This window comes from Aedes albopictus, unplaced genomic scaffold, assembly GCF_035046485.1.
Source record: "Aedes albopictus strain Foshan unplaced genomic scaffold, AalbF5 HiC_scaffold_125, whole genome shotgun sequence".
In the NCBI taxonomy this organism is placed as follows: domain Eukaryota; kingdom Metazoa; phylum Arthropoda; class Insecta; order Diptera; family Culicidae; genus Aedes; species Aedes albopictus.
The window spans coordinates 1-18,318 of NW_026916647.1; the positions used below are offsets into that span (position 1 = coordinate 1).

Consider the following 18,318-nt stretch of genomic DNA (forward strand, 5'->3'; position numbering starts at 1 on the left):
ACCAGGTTTTGCTAATATGTCTAAAATATACTGCAAAACTTGTAATTAGACTGCACGAAATTCTACAAATTAACAAATTGATGATGAAGTTTGTGAGAAAAATTGCATTCTTAGTGGGATTGGAACCCACGACTTTGTATTCGCTAGACCGGCGCTTTAACCAACTTAGCCACAGAACAAGTAACGATTCAGCCAAATAGAAAGCCAAACTGACTCCAAAGTCACACTCTAAGACGAAAGAGAGTTGGATTTCGATAAAAGGATCATAAAACGATCATATCTGACTATACATGTCAATGGTTGCTCCTCCGTGATTGATCTGAGCTGGTACCAATTGCACTGAGATCCAAATGAATAAGGGTTGATCCGTTGGATCTATGACAAAAGGTTGAAGGTCAAAAGGTCGAAGGTCATAAGGTCGAAAGTTGTTGCCAAAATCGGTAAAAAAATGTTGCCAAAAACGGGTGTTGGCAAAATCTGTAAGAAATTGTTGCCAAAATTGGTAAGAAACTGTAGAGCACTTTCATATGTTTAACAAAAATCCATTTTATGGCACCAGAAATCATATCATTTATATGGCTTTTGATGTTTGAGCCTCAAAATCTTAAGAAAAAGACGCTATCTTGAATTTTGAGCCGAGATCTTGGATTTTAGACCGCCATCTTGGATATTCCGATCGCCATTTTTGGACTCCGGACATCTTTACCATACCAAATATATCCATATTGCATGATTTTGGAGCCGAAAACTCCATGAAATAGCCGTAATCTTAAATTTGGAGCCGCCATTTTGGATTTTAGACCGCCATCTTGGAGATTTTGGTCGACTCAGGATATCTTCCCCATACCAAATATACCCCATCCATATTGCATGATTTTAGGGCATTAAACTCCAATAAACAACCGCCATCTTGAATGTTGAGCAGCCATTTTGAATTTTAGACTGCCATTTTGGATATTCTGACCGCTATTTATGAGCTCTGGACATATTTTTCATACCAAATATACCCATATTGCACGGTTTTAGGGCGTAAAACTTCACTGAATAGCCGCCATCTTGAATATTAGGTCATCATCTTGGATCTTCTGACTGCCATTTTTGGACTCCGGACATCTTCCCCATACCAAATACATACACCCATATTTTATTGATCTAGAACCTAAAACTCCATTGAATAGCAGCCATCTTGAATATTCAGTCGCCAACTTGGATTTTGGACCGCCATCTTGGATATTCTGGTTTCCATTTTTAGACTCCCGACATCTTTCTCATACAAAATATACCCATATTGCATGGTTTTAGGGTCATAACTCCTTTAAACGCCGCCATCTTGAATTTTGAGCCGCCATCTTGGATTTAAGATCGCCATCTTAGATATTCTGGTCGCACGTTTGGACCACGGACATCTTCTCCATACCAAATATACCCATATTGCATGGTTTGGGGCCTAAAACTCCATTAAAGAGCCGCCATCTTGGATATTTGGCCGCCATCTTGGATATTCTGGTAACCATTTTTGAGTTCCGGGCATCTTTCAAGTATACCAATATTGCATGGTTTTAGGACCAACATTTTCAACCGCCATCTTGGATATTCTGGTCGCCATCTTGAATATTGGGCCGATATTGGGGCTTTTCTGGTCTCCAGTATTAATTTCCGCACAAAATTCGTCAACTATGCTAAAGGTTACAAAAATCGGCTTGATGCGTCGCATGATGGGGCTTGGTTCAGTTTTATATACAGGGTGTTAGGTTCATGAGTGCAAACTTTTTAAAGGGTGATAGAGGACCACAAATGGTGGAAAAAATGTTCTACGCATATGGTCAAATTTCAACCGTTACGTAGTTATTGAACTTTCCATGTTTTTGATTAGTATTGCCTTAACTGTCTATAACTGTGAAATGGTCAAACTTATCGCAATTTTTTTATCCTTATTGGAAAGATTATTGAATTTTCTATCAAATGACATCTTTGAATCGATTGGTTTAGTTAAATAACTAAGTTTTCTAGAGCAAATAGCTCAAATACACTACTTAAATTTGATTTTGTAAATTATCTTTGAAACATGCGTAATAAATTAAAATTCTTTCTAAGGCAAAGTTGTGATCCCTGTTCCACTCTACAATTCGTTCTTTGACATCAAACTTCTACCTTCAATCGCTTTCTTGCAATTTCGATTTAAACATCGCATTTCCGTTTAAAAATTTGCAACTCTCATGGTAAATAAGCACTTTTTTGCGCACTGTACCGCATATTTAAATCAAAATTGCAAAAAAAACGATAAGAGCTAGAAGTTTGATATCAGAGAATGAATTGTAGAGTATAACAGGGGCCACAACTTTGCCAAAGAAAGAATTTAAATTTATTACGCATGTTTCAAAGATAATTGACAAAAACAAAATAAAACCCACTATTTTTAGCTATTGTGCTCTAGAAAACTTAGTTATTTAACTAAACCAATCGATTCAAAGATGCCATTTGATAGAAAATTCAATATTTTTTCGAATAAGTTTGACCATTTCCAAGTTATATTTCCATTATATTTCCAAGTATACAGTCATCATCTCAATTCGTCGAACTGAGTTGATTGGTACATGTGACTTGACCCTCCGAGCCTTCTATCGAAAATTAGATTTTTGAGTGAACATATAGCCTTTCAGTACACTTTGGTGTACGAGAAAGGCAAAAATTATAGTAATAATGTCAACAACTGCCAAAAAGCATTACTAGAAAGAACAACTTATCTTTGAAAAACGCCTAAATTCAATAAAAGAAATTAATAGTAGTAACGCCAATAAAATTGTTCAAATGAATCATGCATTCTACAACAAACTAGTACTAGGAAAACGCCAACTATTATAAAAACCCACTGTAATTAAAGGTTGGATTCCCGTTCCGGTCAGGAAATATTGTTGACTTCTTAGGAATAGTGTATGCTTGTCATATAATATAAAAATCCATACAATGACAGGCAAAGAAAGCCCTTCAATTAATAACTGCGAAAGTGCTAAAAGAACACTAAGTTGAAAAGATGCAGGTCTAGCTGCAGTGAGAATGTAAAGTAAGAAGGAAGAGGAAAGGAAAGATGTATGGTTATTTTGATCTTCTGTATCATCGTCATTGTTCCCCTTCATCCATTTTTCAATTCGACCTATTGTTCCAGTTTTTTTTCAATTTCGAACTTTCGACCTTTTGACCCTCCGACCTTTCGACCTTTCGACTTTTTGTCCTTTCGACCTTTTGTCCTAGGTATTTTTTTATTTCGACCTTTCGACTTTTTGTCCCTTCGACCTTTTGACCCTTCGACCTTTTGACCCTTCGACTTTTTGACCCTTCGACCTTTTGACCTTCGACCTTTTGTCCTGCAACCGATCCAACTTGTAGGCGTTATATGTACACTGTGCTGTGAGTGAAAGTGGATAGAAAGATGCAAAGTAGAATGAAAGGGACGGGCCAAGGATTGAACGGATAGAACCAAGGATAGAACGCGATTCTTTTTCACAAATTTCATCTCTCAATTGTCAATTAGCAACATTTTGTGTCTTGTAATTACTAGTTTTCCCAGTATTTTACGTATACTTTTACAAACCACTTTATTTTGTTCTAAAAACAACAGGACAATAATGGTGTGGAGCGGAAAAGCATGAACCACGAGCTCGCTGCATTTAACGGCGAACCCATCATCCAAAAGGTGACCAACAGTGGAAGGATGTGATGTACAGAGCATGTTGCAAGAATGCCAGACAAAAACCCTGCATAATTGATCCGGTTGACACAAGAAGGAGTTGAGCGCAAATAGTCTGATGGGTGGACCAAGTGGAGCATGATCTGGAACATTGGGCGTGACTGAGGATGGAAAGTGGCAGCCACGAATTGATTATTATGGAGTGTTATTGTTGATGAAGAACAAAAAAATGTGTGCGGTGATGAGTTTCCAAAGTACGTGTAGAATATTTAATAGTTTGCACTTTCAATGTGTCTTCCTGACCCTTTCAGATGGGGATGGTTGACGTTCCAAGCATTAGTTTACGTCAATTGGATTAAAAAGAGATTTGAAATAGAAAATCACATCTTGTCCTACCGCTCTCGGTATGTTTTAAACGTACATATCCATTGCTTTCGAGACTTGATCAGCTATGTGATGTATTTTTCCCGTTGAAAGGGTGAATAAATAAGACACTAACAGCATCTTGTTGAAAAATTGCAAGCCACTCAGCACTCTTCCGGGTATTGATATTGAAACTCCATCGTTGTCAGGTACCTTGCTGTAGCTGTAACCCAGACAAGGCATAAATATCTCACCTTCTCATGTAGATAAGTAACTCCAAAGCGCCAAGCATGAAGTGGCAGGGAAAGTGTCTTGTTTCTTAGCTGGTTCGCTAGAGCTGTTTTGGTAGGTGTATGTATGTGAGTCAGCTAGCAGCAGTTGTCACCGTTCATAAGTTCCAGTAGTGCTGGAAGATCCCAGACTTTCTTGTCTCTCCGAGGTGCATCCGACCACTCGACAGATTATCGAGCGTAACCAGATTGGAAAATTGGGACCAGGCCAAGTGAAGTGGAAAATAGAGTCCTGTACTCACGGAACGATGACGACGCCGACAACGACGACGTCTAGGAGGACGTTGTACTATCCGGGCATACCTACTGAGTTTGCAAACACCATAATTGGGTGCCATTCTAAATGCGGTGTGGTTCTGTTCTTCTTATAGCATGAGAAGTTGTCGACGTCTTCGACATAATCATCATGGGAGATGTCGTCGACGACGTCGTTTCGGTGCACTTTGAAAAGGGTTGTTTACCGAAGGAGAAAAAAAGAACAGCAGTGAACATCTGGTACACAGTTAATAAGAGTAAGCTGTTCAACCAGGCGGAAAATTTGGTTTATTTAATTGAGGTTTCTCAACTAGTAATGAGCTACCATGAGAGAATTCTGAACATCTGAGATGTTCAGGATTAGGAAAAAGTGGTCCGAAATGCCATTGTTCAATTGTAATTTCAAGAAATCGTGAAAGTTTAGCAAATAACGAAACTTATAAATTCACTAAAAAGATCTTGTGTTAAATCTCTGCAACCGGATCGATGTTCTCGAACCGACACTAAATAATACTTTGTAACACTATCACGTAGCACCTATTACGAAAAATCCATTTAATAGTAGAATCAGTTCAAAATGAGATAAACGAGAATTTTATTGCTACCGCAGCAAGTAGAGTTCAAATCGACTCGTTTTCGAAACTGTCGAAACAGGCGCGCAATCCAGAACGCTTTCCCACGCATTTCCGGTTTATCTTCACCCGCGTCTAGGCTTGGGCCCCGGAACAACGGCGAAGCGAAAATCGTTAAAATTTAATACGGGGAAAATGCTTGAAAACAGTATAAACCAATTTGTTGCTCCACTTAGGAACGGTGACGACTGGTTGGGGCGAAGCGACCCAGGGATCCCGGCTTAGACAACAACGACGAGAATCACCCGAGCGACCGACCGACACAACGTGACGTGTGGGACCAATCGACGAGTTTCACCTGTGGCCGACAGCACTCTTCAATCTGGAAAAGCTATGGAGTGGCGGCAACGACGAAAGCTTCACTTTTTTTCCCCACTCTGCTGAATGAAATGTGGCAGCGGCTGACTGGTTGGCGGTTGACGGTCTGGCCGCTGCTGCTGCTGAGATTGGAGTGTGAACTCGAGTGGGTCACGGAATTTATATGGGTCCGATGGGAAAAGTAAAAGCAACAGATTTTCCCACAAAGGCCGTTTTTTTTCTCCATTGACTGTTTGGGATCGTTCAAGTGAGACAGCAGAACATCCACGGCCACAGGGGAATTTTTGTGAATCGCTTTAAAAATCGTGACTTTTATTATTTAGTCGCCGCCACCGGTAGAATAAAAGTTTTCTCTTTTCATTCCAACAATAGCTAACCAAATACAAACAGCCATTACTTTCCACAATTGAAAAAAAAACCTCGCAAAATTTTCTCAGAAAACAATCATTCTTGAAAAAGTGGCCCAGCATGCGAACATTTTTTCAAAGAAATGCTTTCCCGTTCCGGTCGTTTGATGAGATTGAACTTTTTCTGTGATGACGGATTTTTATTTTCTGATGACTGCGTTTCTCCATTCCTACTAACCCAATTTCACTTGCACCCCACCCCTTTTACCACTAACGGTTCGAATTTCTTCCGGAAAACTTCTAGACGACAGGCGAACTTACATGATCTCCATGCGAACGAAGACGACGACGACGACGATGCCGGAGCCGGAGCATTGGCATTGAAGTGACAATCGCAATTGACTCGTCGCAATACACGGAACACCGCATCCTACACAAGGCGTAACGTAAAGGCAATCTCGTGACACCCGGGTAAGATCCAATTACCTCCGGTTGAATTGGGCTTGGTGTGGTTTTCAAGGAGACACACGCGATACCCATGAATGGTATCGTGACGACGACGACGACGGTTCTGTTGACAGTCTTCTCCATTGAGAATGCTCCATCGAACCACCACCAAAATCGTATCGAGTGAGCTGACGAAAGCGGAAAATCGGATGCTACTGGCGGTGGGACTACCGGGTACAAATATTGCGTCGACAAACAAAATCGGTTGGCGGGAACTGCGAAAAAGTCAACACCATTCAAGGGGTTCGATGCGAGAGCATTTACTGTGAAAATCGGCAAATGTTTCCATTGGGAGCTTTGCGGGTTTAACTTATTTTTGGCTTACTTTAGTTGTTTATCGGAATTAAACGGAGTCGCTTGGCATTTTTCAGAAAAATATTTTCAAATGTGGATGAATCAAAACACATCACATTTGTTACACAAAAATCACCTTAGGGGCCGTCCATATACCACGTGGACAGAAAATTCATGGTTTTTGACCCCCTCCCCCCTCCCCCAATGTCCCACGTGGACATCCGAAAAAAAGTTTTTTTTTCATATTTCTAAAATAAATGGAAATAGTGATTTTGAAAAATATTTTATGCAATTCAATATTATAATTTATATTTTATATAACCCATTTTGGTATCATAATGGCCAATTTTTTCGAACTTGTTCATTATGCAACTGAAATGAGTTGCATAATGAAAAAATAGTTGCATAATGTTCATAATGCAACTCATTTGTGTTGCATTATGAACATTATGCAACTCAAATGGGTTGCATTATGAACAAAATCATTGCATAAAATGTTGTATGGAACTCGTTGTAATACTCGATTTTTTTCAGCACTCTTCGTATTTATCCGACTCGGCAAGCCTCGTTGGATAAATGTACGACTCGTGCTGATAAAAACAAATTTTTGCAACTTGTTACGTAAACAACTATATTTTTATATTGTTTTTGTTTTCTTCGTACACAGCTAATCGCGTTTGGTAATTTTTACCAAAATCTTAACCGCTGAGCGTTCGGTAATGGATTTTTAACGAAATTCTGTAAAAAATTATCAAATTTCGGTAAAATATTATCGTTTATCTGTCAAACTCTAACGAACTTCGGTAAAAGTTGCTACCTTTACCGTTTTTTTCCTGTAAAACAAACTTAACGGTTGAGATTTCGGTGAAACATTACCGAAGTCGGTGATTTTTTCTAAATGTGTAAACAATGTCTTAAATATAATTGAAAACTTTATGAAATACAAATATTCTATAGCTTTACATAGAATACAAACAAGTAGCACAAAAAGGGTACATACAAGTTTTCAACATTGTTTTTAATTTAGCTTAATGTTTGTGAGAGTGCGGGTTCGATTCTTGCTCCAGTTGGTGAAAAATGTTTGTCAAACGGAAAATTCTTCATTGGGTGTGTTGGTTAGTCGGCCTTTACCCCTTTTCCTTCGAGTGGAGATCCGTGCTACAGACTCCAGCTCTGACTGGACCGGTTGGTGGGTGTCACTTGCGGGTAGGAGGGGTAGATCATCCACTTCTTCAACGTAGAGTGTTTGGGGCTCGATGTGGTGACCTGATACGTGTCCCTGGCTATCTCCTTCGGTTGTGGGTTTCTTCCGAAATCTCTTAGGTAACACAAAACACTTAATACAGGAACAACACTTTATTTATAAAAAGACAACACTCTACAAACTACTTTTATTTAACTAATCTACATTCATTATCGAAATTGATACGGCAAGTAAACCCGACGGCGAGCGGAAGAGCACTGGCTCCTGGCTGTCCTTCGGATCATAATTTGACCCACGGTCATCTCCCGATAGCGTACCGTGTAGAGTTGCTCGCGGGTAGGTTCGGCAGGTCATCGGGTTTTGGATTGGTTTCATCACTTTCATCGCCCATCAGATCAGATGTGCCTACTGCTGCTTCGAATACGGTGGCTATTGTTCTGATACCCAGCTCGATCGTAATGCTTTTACAATGATGTGGTTTTTAACTAGGGCATCCATCGTCGGCCACAAACGAAAGCGAACGAAAGTGCCTTCTAATGATCAGGGTTGTATCTTCTAGGGGTGATCTCCGTACATCCTCACCCGCCCAGAAATTTGTCGAATTTCTGAAAAGAAAGAAAGAGATCCTTTTCGACGGGATGGGAGATAGGAAAAGGTATGGAACTGGTTTTATGGAGAATCCGTAGAATCACTTCGCGTATCGCAGTCATCACTTCTGGTCGGGATCGGAAAAATGCAAATCCTTTCCACTGGCCGCTGGCTCGCTGTTTTCACAGTCACCACTCTGACAATCCCATCAGTTCCAGGGTGCACAGAAGTAATCCTGCCCATCTTCCAGCGAATCGGATCAGTATTTTCATCCTTGATGACGACGAGCTTGCCCGGTTCTATCGTAATTGCTGGTTTCCATCGCTTGGTTCGAGCTTGAAGTTGGCACAAATATTCGTGACGCCAACGATTCCAGAAATTTTGCAGTCTCTGTTGAACCAACTGATACCTAGTTGTTTAAACGGTTCGATGGAATGGATATCACTTCAATGTCAGAGACAACTTGTAACGACGAACCCACCAAGAAATGTGCTGGCGTCAACGGCTTTAGGTCATCGGGATCATCCGATAGTGGTGTTAAAGACTGCCCCAGAAAATATGGACGCACCTAGTCTTCAGTTGACTGGGCCTGATCGATGGTTCTTGTTTCTGGCTTCATTTTGGCTGTTTCTGCCTACTATAGGATCTAAAATTCAAATGTTCTTTGCCACGATGAACATTGGAATTCGAAATAGTAACTTTTTTGGTCATACCCCGCTCTGTGTAAGTTAAAAGGTTTTTTCTTGTGCTCAAATACCTTCATTATTTGTTTTCCCAAACGAGGGTTAGCAGGATCTCTAATTTTTACCCAATTTTTGCCTATGCTTAAACGTGTTACCCCCACTGTGTTTGCTGATTGCTGCTTGCACGGTTTTCTCACTAACTCCCACTATATTTGGCTCATTTCCTTAGTGATCTTTCAAGCTCTGTTAATCGTTTGTGCACATTTTTTCGATGATGTTCCGCTGGAAGTTCATGTATTTTGAAACAAACTGTTGGAATTGCAAAAACCGCTATACAAATGCTGAGAAAATAGGTTGATCAACAGGATGTAGCTTTCAAAAAGAACTATTCATCAATAGTTTTAAAAAGCCAGTATTTTCTTTATGCGTCCATACTTTCTGGACCGGTCTTTAATGGACGCGAATTAAGACAGGCTTAGACCTGTACCAGGAGCGCGGAGAAATCCTCTGGAGAAACAATGTTTTCGCCGATAACTCGCAGTAAGTGGGTTTTGGCAGATCACACTGCTGCTTCCCAAAGTCTGCCAAAATGTGTTTTACTAGGGGGGTTGAAGTGCCACTGAATCCCGTCTTCAGAAAGTTGAGCAGTTACTCGGTCGTTGTGTTCGCGGTCCTTCAATAACTGGAGTAGTTCGGCTAACTTGTTCCTGGCGCCGACAAAGTTTGCGCCGTTGTCGGAGTAAATGTCGTGAGGTCTACCGCGACGTGCCACAAATCGACGAAGAGCTTGTAGGAATCTATCCGTCGAAAGAAAAGAAACAAGTTGCAGGTGAACTGCTTTGGTACACATACAAATAAACAACGCTACGTAAGCCTTTACGGCCGAGCGCCTTGGAGCTGGACGGATGTAGACGGGTCCGAAATAATCCATGCCCGTTTTGAGAAATGGGCGGGAGACGGTAACGCGCGAGGAAGGCAGTTCGCCCATGAACTGTTGTACAGTAGACGGTTTCGTACGATAGCAGCTTACGCATTGTCTAGGGGCTGTCCATAAACCACGTGGTCATTTTTTTGGGACTTCTCAACCCCCCCCCCCCGGGGTCATCAGTCCATACAAATTTTTTTATTCGTCCATACAAAATGGTCCCCCCCCCTCATGACCACGTGGTTTATGGACAGCCCCCTAGCTATCTTTCTACCTCCCAGAGGCCAAAATTGTTGGGCCCATATAGCCGAGGCGGTAAACGCACGGGTATTCAGCATGACCATGCTGAGGGTGACGGGTTCGATTCCCGGTCGGTCCAGGATATTTTCGTAAAGGAAATTTCCTTGACTTCCTTGGGCATAGAGTATCTTCGTGCCTGCCATACGATATACGCATGCAAAATGGTCATTGGCAGAGGAAGCTCTCAGTTAATAACTGTGGAAGTGCTCATAGAACACTAAGCTGAGAAGCAGGCTTTGTTCCAATGAGGACGTTACGCCAATAAGAGAGAGAGAGAGGCCAAAATTGTTGTCGGACTACTCCTAATAATAGTTGCGGACCTGCATGTAAGAGTTTTTCGTGGACATTCCTCATTATCATCTGGGTTAGTCGATGTCGAGCAGGCATTGCTACTGGGTGTTTGGTACCTTCCTGTTCTTCAGAGTTTTTCAGCCTTCCTCCTACTCTTATCAGCCCTTCCTTGCAAATATACGGATGAAACCATTTTAATGGCGATCTTCTTGGTATGGAATTTTCATTCATGAGGTCCTTCCACTCTTCAGCGAAAACTTCTCTCTGAACGCTGCGAAGTACAGAATGCTCGGCAGCCTTCAACTCGGTAGTTTTCAGGAAGCTATTCTCACGGCGTATTTCCTTTGCGATTCGCAGGAGTTTTATGAGTCTTAGCTAATACGCTGTTCGCCGAATGAGGTCTGCATAGGATCCAAATTTGTTTTAATTACATGTCATTAAATTCTGCAACTGGAGACACTATACACGCAACCGTAGTTCATCTTCTTTCTTCTTCTCCTGCTTCGAAATTTTCCGCGATTGCACCTGGCCACAATTCAGGACCTTTCTTCAGCCAGTCTGGACCATTCCACCAGAGCTCGTTGTGGACAATATCTCCAGGGTTCAGTCCACGAGCTATAAGGTCCGCAGGGTTGTCTAATCCAGCTACATGTCTCCAGTTCTTTCCATCCGTTATACCCTGAATCTTCGCCACTCTGTTAACGACGAAGGTGGTCCATATCGCGGGAGTAGCTGCAATCCAACACAACACACATGTTGAATCCGTCCAAAAGTAAGCCGGGACTGACAATCTAGTGAAAGAAGAGCTCCACAAAGTTCCAGACGTGGGATTGATTGACTGCGTAGTGGTGCTACTTTAGATTGGGATGACAGAAGATGAATTTGGACTGTTCCGTTGCTGTCTTGACTTCTAATATAGATGCATGCACCATTAGCTCTTTCAGAGGCGTCCGAAAAACAGTGTAGTTTAACTGAAATGGCATTTTGGGACTACGACGCAGCGGTTAACACGAATTTGGTTCAACAGTGGGAGTTTTTCATGAAATTTCCGCCAGGACTCACCCACCGTTAAAGGTACTGGCTGGTCCCAATCGAAGTTCTTGCCATTTGCACCTTGCAGCGTCCACAATTGCTGCATAAAGATTTTGGCAGCAACCGTCGTGGCACCAATTAGACCAAGAGGATTGACAAGAGTGGCTATCAACGATAGAATTCGTCGTTTTGTGAGTGGTACGTCAGCCTCCAGCGATGGAATCTCGAACTGAAACCGGAGTGTATCAGTAATGGGCATCCAAGTCAATCCCAGAGTCTTAACGAATTGGTCAGGGTTCAGATCAACTCCAGTGGTATCCAGTATTGCCAGATTTTCCGTGGATTCTCCGACAGTTGGTTTCTTAGACAAGTGGCAGTACTAACGTCGTCCGTTCCGGTGATGACTTCATCCATGTAGACGTCTTCACGAATTGCTCTTGCCGCGAGCGGAAAATTAGTTTCTTCAACAGCTGCCAATTGTTGAAGAGTCCGGGTTGCCAAAAACGGTGCAGGCTTCGTTCCATACGTTACGGTATTCAGCTCAAACACCGTAACTTCCTTATCGGGTGAAAACCGGTAAAGGATAGATTGTGACGGTCTGTCCTCTGATGTAGTGAGTATCTGTCGGAACATTTTCTCGACGTCCGATACGAGAAGAATCTGTTTCGTCCGACTCTGCAGGATTATGGACCTCAAATCTTCCTGCACTACTGGCCCTACCAGAAGTGCATCATTCAAGGACACTCCGGGTGATGTCTTGCAAGAAGCGTCAAAGACAACTCTAACCTTAGTGGTGGTACTGGCTTCCTTGACCACCGGATGATGAGGTAGGAAACACCGTTTACGGGATTCCTCATCGGCACCTTCGATCTTCCGCATATGTCCCAACATTAGGTACTCTTCCATAAACGCGACGTACTGCTTTCGCAAATTCTCGTCCCTAGCCAATCTTCGTTCCGTTCCTAGCAGACGCCGGTAGGCGATTTCCCGTGATTCGCCCAGATTTGGAAGGATATCTGCATTTTTGGGTAAGGGAACTGTGTATCGACCGTCTGAACCTCGTTGGACTCCTCGTTGAAACATCTTCGCACAATTTCTCCTCCGGTGAATAGAAATTTCGGAATTCCTCCTCTTTGCAGGACCAGAAACGTTCCATCAACCGTTCTAGCTCCGTGGATGCTGAGAAATGGCAGTTGATCTGATGGGATTTGTTGGGAGAAGAGTAGCCACCACAGACTACCCATCCGAATACCGATTCCGTGAGGGTTGGTAGATGATTTCCGATGAAAGCCTCCGCCCAGTTTCGAAGAACTCGAAAAAGGCTTCGATACCGAGGAACAGATCGACTTCTTTGGATTGGAAGAATGCTGGTTCCGCCAGTTGGATTCCGTCTGGTAGATTCCACCCTCCGGTGTTGATGAAACCCGCGAGCGCAGAACCATTTGGATTGAGTGTTTAACCTTCGTGACTCCTTGTCCTATGCCGAGGACCGAAACATTGACCTTCTTCCTGGAGACCTTCATCCGCTGGGAATGTCGTTCGGATACGAAGTTGCTTTCTGACCCAGAGTCCAAAAGAGCTCGAGCGTTGAACCTAACACCAATATCATCTTCGACAACAACTACTGCGGTTGCAAGCAGGATTCTTGATGATACCTGAGCAACGTTACATGCCGAAACGTCTGTAGCCACCACGTTGACCACTTATGTAGGATTGGAGCTTGTGGATCCATGTGAAACCTGGGAATTCGTTGGATGGTTGCCCCCAGCAACCGCCGTCGTGACGTTATTGTCCTTCTGCGCTCTGAAGTATATCAGAGTATGTTGTCGCTTCTTGCAGATCCGACAGGACAACTTAGATTGGCAATCCTTCGTCTGGTGCCCAGATCGGAAGCAGTTTCTGCAAAGTCCTTTGGATTTCAGCAACGAGTCCCTGTCCGCCACGGATAATTGTAGGAAAGCGGAACATTGGTATAGAAGATGGCTATCCTTACAAGCCATACATCTTCCTGGGTTCGGTTGAACCGAGTTGCAGCTCGTTTTCACTGTCGGTAACTTAGGTTTGGGTGAAGGTAATGGAGGATGGGACCTGGGGTCCGCCGGTCTTGGCGGAAGCGATTCTAGAACTTGAATTCGTTTCCGAAGGAATTCGATTAGGTCCTCTAGTGAATCTTGTTCCTTAGTAGCCGCACATTCTTCCCATGCGCGGCGGGTGTATGGGTCCAGGCGCATAATATACTAACAAGTTCTTATAGTCGGCCGGATTCACGATTTGATCGTGCGTTTGGACGATCCGATCGAAACCTTCTACTAGAGTTCGCAACTCGGATATGGATTCCATGGAGAGGGTCAGAAGCTTGAACAAAGCTTGAACTTGCTTCTTCTCCCGCAACTTGTTGTTGTTGTATCGCTTACACAAGGTGTCCCAAGAGATCTGATAATTGACTTTGGTAATCTTCAGCGAATCGACCATACTTTTCGGTTCACCTTGAAGACATCCTTTCAAGTAATGGAATTTCTCCACATTTGGCAAATCGGTTCTCCAGTAAATCAATGAGGTGAATAAATCCCTGAAGCTCAACCATTCATCGATTTCCCCGCTGAACGTTTGCAGCTTGATCTGCGGTAAACGAACGTGATCGAGAACACCCAGCATAGACGGTTCACGAACGGATTGTTCCAAATCGGACGGCTCATGCAGTTCCTTAACCTTATCCTTCAAAAAGGATTCCCTTTATAGTACCGTTCGCTTATTTTCACCCGCAGTTTCTCGAAACACTTCTCCTCGTCTTCAAAATCTTCATGCGATTTCGGTTCCACTGAAGCGCCACTGAATTTCTCCCATAACGTATCAATTTTCTCCAAACGAACTTCAACTTGTGAAGCTGTAGTCTGGTCATCGAATTTCTGGATGAAAGATGCAATGTCGTCAAAGGAAAGCGTTATGTCCTCCAACTGCATCTGCAGCTGCCGCAGAGATGCTCCTTTCCTTGTAGTGGGTGCCATATTGTGACATCAGTAGAGTGGTACAGGAAGATATTATGTAATATTCCGCGTGTCGACTTGCTTCGGCGGACATATACTGTCAAATTCACTGACCTAACAGACCAGGTAACTGTTCAAAATCCAATTTAATCAACACGCTTCAAAATTCCGATGACGTCACTTCAATAATGGTATGGCAGCGGCTCAATTCCAGTTGAGGTTCAGAGAAGAGGAGAAAGCAGGGTGTAATATCCGGAGAACCTTGGCTTCGACCGGGCATATACTGCGGCAACCTACCTGGAGGTACCTACAGCGGCACCAATCCCGGATTCCGATACTTCTGACCAAATGCAGCAAAGCTTAGCGATTGATCATCAATTACATGGCTCCAACAATCAAGTTCAAATTTCGTGGTAGTTTGAAGAGGAATAATCCAAGAGTCGAGAATGCTTGATGGATTTACTTCCAGCAGACTTGCTCTTACGAGCAGTTCTCAAACAGGGCTTGCGTGGCAGGAAATGAAGAGGATTCGCAGAGAATTCATTCAAAATTGTGTAATATCTGTACGCCTAGCTTCGGCAGTGCACTACACATACTAAAGTTCACTCACCAAGAAGAGAGGAGGATGGCTTTCCCTCTTCCTAACTGTCCACCGCAAGCGTTCACTATTGTCCGCTACCAGCCCTGTGATGTCCATACACGGGTGGTGTGTGTGACGAACGATCCAACGCAGCCTCCAATGGTTGACGGTTGATACTACGTCAACGGGATTTTCTATATAATGAACCAAGGAACACGATATACGGTTCACATGATCCGTTACGAGCCATGTCAGTTAATTTCAATAAATTATTTGCCGCATTTGACTTTAACTCTTCTGTTACAAGTTTTCAACAAAGGGTCACTGAACATTGCCAGGTGAGAAGCTCTCCAATTTAATTTACATCCATAAGTGGTGCTTCCTGTTTGTTCTTTCCTTTTTTTTCGAGGGGCTACGACGAAATTATGCTCAATTTTTTGTATGCCGAAATACCAAAACACCACAACTGTTCAGCGCGGATAAGGAGTAAATTGTATTGGAAGACTATTTAGTGTTAATTTGACGAAATTTTAGAAGTTTATGTTTAAAATTTAAGTTCACTTTTATGTATTTTTATTTGTGTAATTGTGTATTTGAAAAGATATGAGGTTTTTATGCCAATTTGAGCATGGCTATATGATGAAGGGTAAACTCAAACTGGCTTTTCCCCTCTTCACAAAAAAATAAAAATCATTAAGGCTTCAAGCCACATGGAATGAAAAAATAAATAAATAAATAAATAAATGACGGTTGTCGCTTGCATCCATGCAACGAGTCCAATAGCATGCATCGAAAAATGGTGTTAATAACTTGCAAGCATTGCTTCGGCTAGACATACACCGAACTAATGAGTAATTACCTGAGAGACCAGATACTGCGGCCGGTTCGGTGCTCCAGCATAAAGCAGTTCCTCCGAAAATGTCCAATTCGTCAGGTAATCCAAAGTGGTTCATCCGGTCCGATCGCAATCCACCGACGGTCGTTTAACCATCAAATGACCATCGCTCCAGGACGGTTAGCAACAGCCTAAGTGCAATGGTTGAATTGGCGCAATGTAATTGCACAAAGCCGACATCGTTCCTTTATCCCGTGCGAAAGGCGTTGCTCAACAATAACTTGGCTCTGACGGCGATTCCTCAATTGTATCCTGGCTTCGATGGTGATTTACTACCGACGCGATGGCGACATCCTCGCGTTGCTGTACCGTAGCAACAATGGTGGTTTTACTTCCAACTGGTCCCCGGGTTTGCCACATCCAGTTCAAAAGACCAAAATGTTGCTTAGTCGGCTCTTACCCCTTTTCCATCGAGTGGAGATCCGTGCTACCGACTCCAACACTGACTGGACCGGTTGGTGGGTGTCACTTGCGGGTAGGAGGGGTAGATCATCCACTTCTTCGACGTAGAGTGTTTGGGGCTCGATATGGTGACCTGATACGTGTCCCTGGCTATCTCCTTGGGTTGTAGGTTTCCTCCGAAATCTCTTAGGTACCACAAAACACTTTATTTATAAAAAGACAACACTCTACAAACTTTTTTATTTAACTAACCTACATTCATTATCGAAATTGCTACGGCAAGTATACCCGACGGCAAGCGGAAGAGCACTGGCTCCTGGCTGTCCTTTGGATCATCAGTTGACCCACGGTCATCTCCCGATAGAGTACCGTGTAGAGTTGCTTGCGGGTAGGTTCGGCAGGTCATCACTTTCATCGCTAATCAGATCTGCTCGCGTGATATTCGCCTCATAATACGTGGATGCTGTGCCTACTGCTGTTTCGAATACGGTGGCTATTACCCATCTCGATCGTAGTGCTTTTACAATGATGTTGTTTTTAACTAGGTCATCCATCGTCGGCCACAAACGAAAGCGAAAGCAAGTGCCTTCTGATGATCAGGGTTGTATCTTCTAGGGGTGATCTCCGTACAGGGTGTTTTTCGTATAATGTCCATCGCCTAATATTAGTGATTGTTCAATGCTTTTCTGTACACTGTACAGCCTCTGATAGAATACGGTGTTCTTTAGAACGATTGTTCAATCTATTATTGTCTGATTGTTTTGTTGAGATGAGGTTATTTTGAATCTTAGATTTGTGTTGAGATGAGATTATATTCCTTAGATTCTTACAAAAAACAAGTTTAAATTGTATTGCTGAGGTTTAGACTCTAATAGGGTCTGGGACCATTTGGGCAGGAGCACCTATTCTGGGCACTTGCTGCTATAACTCAGTCAATTTTGAACCGATTGAATTGATTTTTGAATCACGATCAGATACCCACAGTATCTAGCCATGTTCAAAAATTCAAGTCAGTCGGTTTGAAATTGACTGAGTTATAGCAGCAAGTGCCCAAAATTGGTGCTCCTGCCCAAATGGTCCCAAACCCTATCCATTGAAAAAATCTTAAATTTTAAAGGAACCCACAAAAAAAGTTTTTGAGCTAAGCCTGCAAATCTCTACATGTGTTTTGATACTTTGAATTAGTTCAAAACTTTGAATATAAAACTTCGAAAAATCCATACATACCTTCAATGACAATTTCCTGACTGAAACACCAACATTTGCATGGTTTACACTCAATTTTAATTCTCCAGAATATTCCTCGATGAAGAAAACTAAGTAATTAGAAATTCTGAAAATTTAAAACAAATTACATAGTCTGTGAATCAATACCAAAACTTACAACTAAAAGACAATGTATAATAAAATAAAATGTATGAAAGAACTATTGAAGAGAATCTCATCAATAATGCGACATAATTTGTTTCGTTTGAAGATTCTTGTTTCCTGATTTATATGTCAATGTTGTCGACGTGGACATTTGATGAACCCCCACCTCCCTCTCCATGGACAAGTGTGGACTTTTCGATAAACCCCTTCCCCCTCCAAGCTGTCCACGTGGTATATGGACGGCCCCTAATCAGGTTTTTTTGTGGATGCTATCGACTGTTTGTCCATAATCTGACTACATTTTATGAACATTCTATATGCATTCCATACCACCAGACGAAGAACGATTTTTCTAATCCTTGAAAAAGATGG

The 18,318-nt window shown here is 42.4% G+C and overlaps 2 protein-coding genes across 2 annotated transcripts; both read right to left on the bottom strand.

Annotated features, from left to right (window-relative positions):
* Positions 1-12,011: 12,011 nt before the first annotated feature.
* On the bottom strand, positions 12,012-12,797 carry LOC134284435 (uncharacterized). The gene has a single exon (XM_062843264.1). The coding sequence runs from the start codon at positions 12,795-12,797 to the stop codon at positions 12,012-12,014; it is 786 nt and encodes a 261-aa protein (XP_062699248.1).
* Positions 12,798-13,892: 1,095 nt separating this feature from the next.
* Positions 13,893-14,719, bottom strand: LOC134284434 (uncharacterized). Its single transcript, XM_062843263.1, has 2 exons — positions 14,474-14,719; positions 13,893-14,429 (listed from the first exon to the last, which is right to left on the bottom strand). Exons 1-2 carry the CDS (start codon positions 14,717-14,719, stop codon positions 13,893-13,895), a joined length of 783 nt encoding a protein of 260 aa, XP_062699247.1.
* Positions 14,720-18,318: the final 3,599 nt, after the last annotated feature.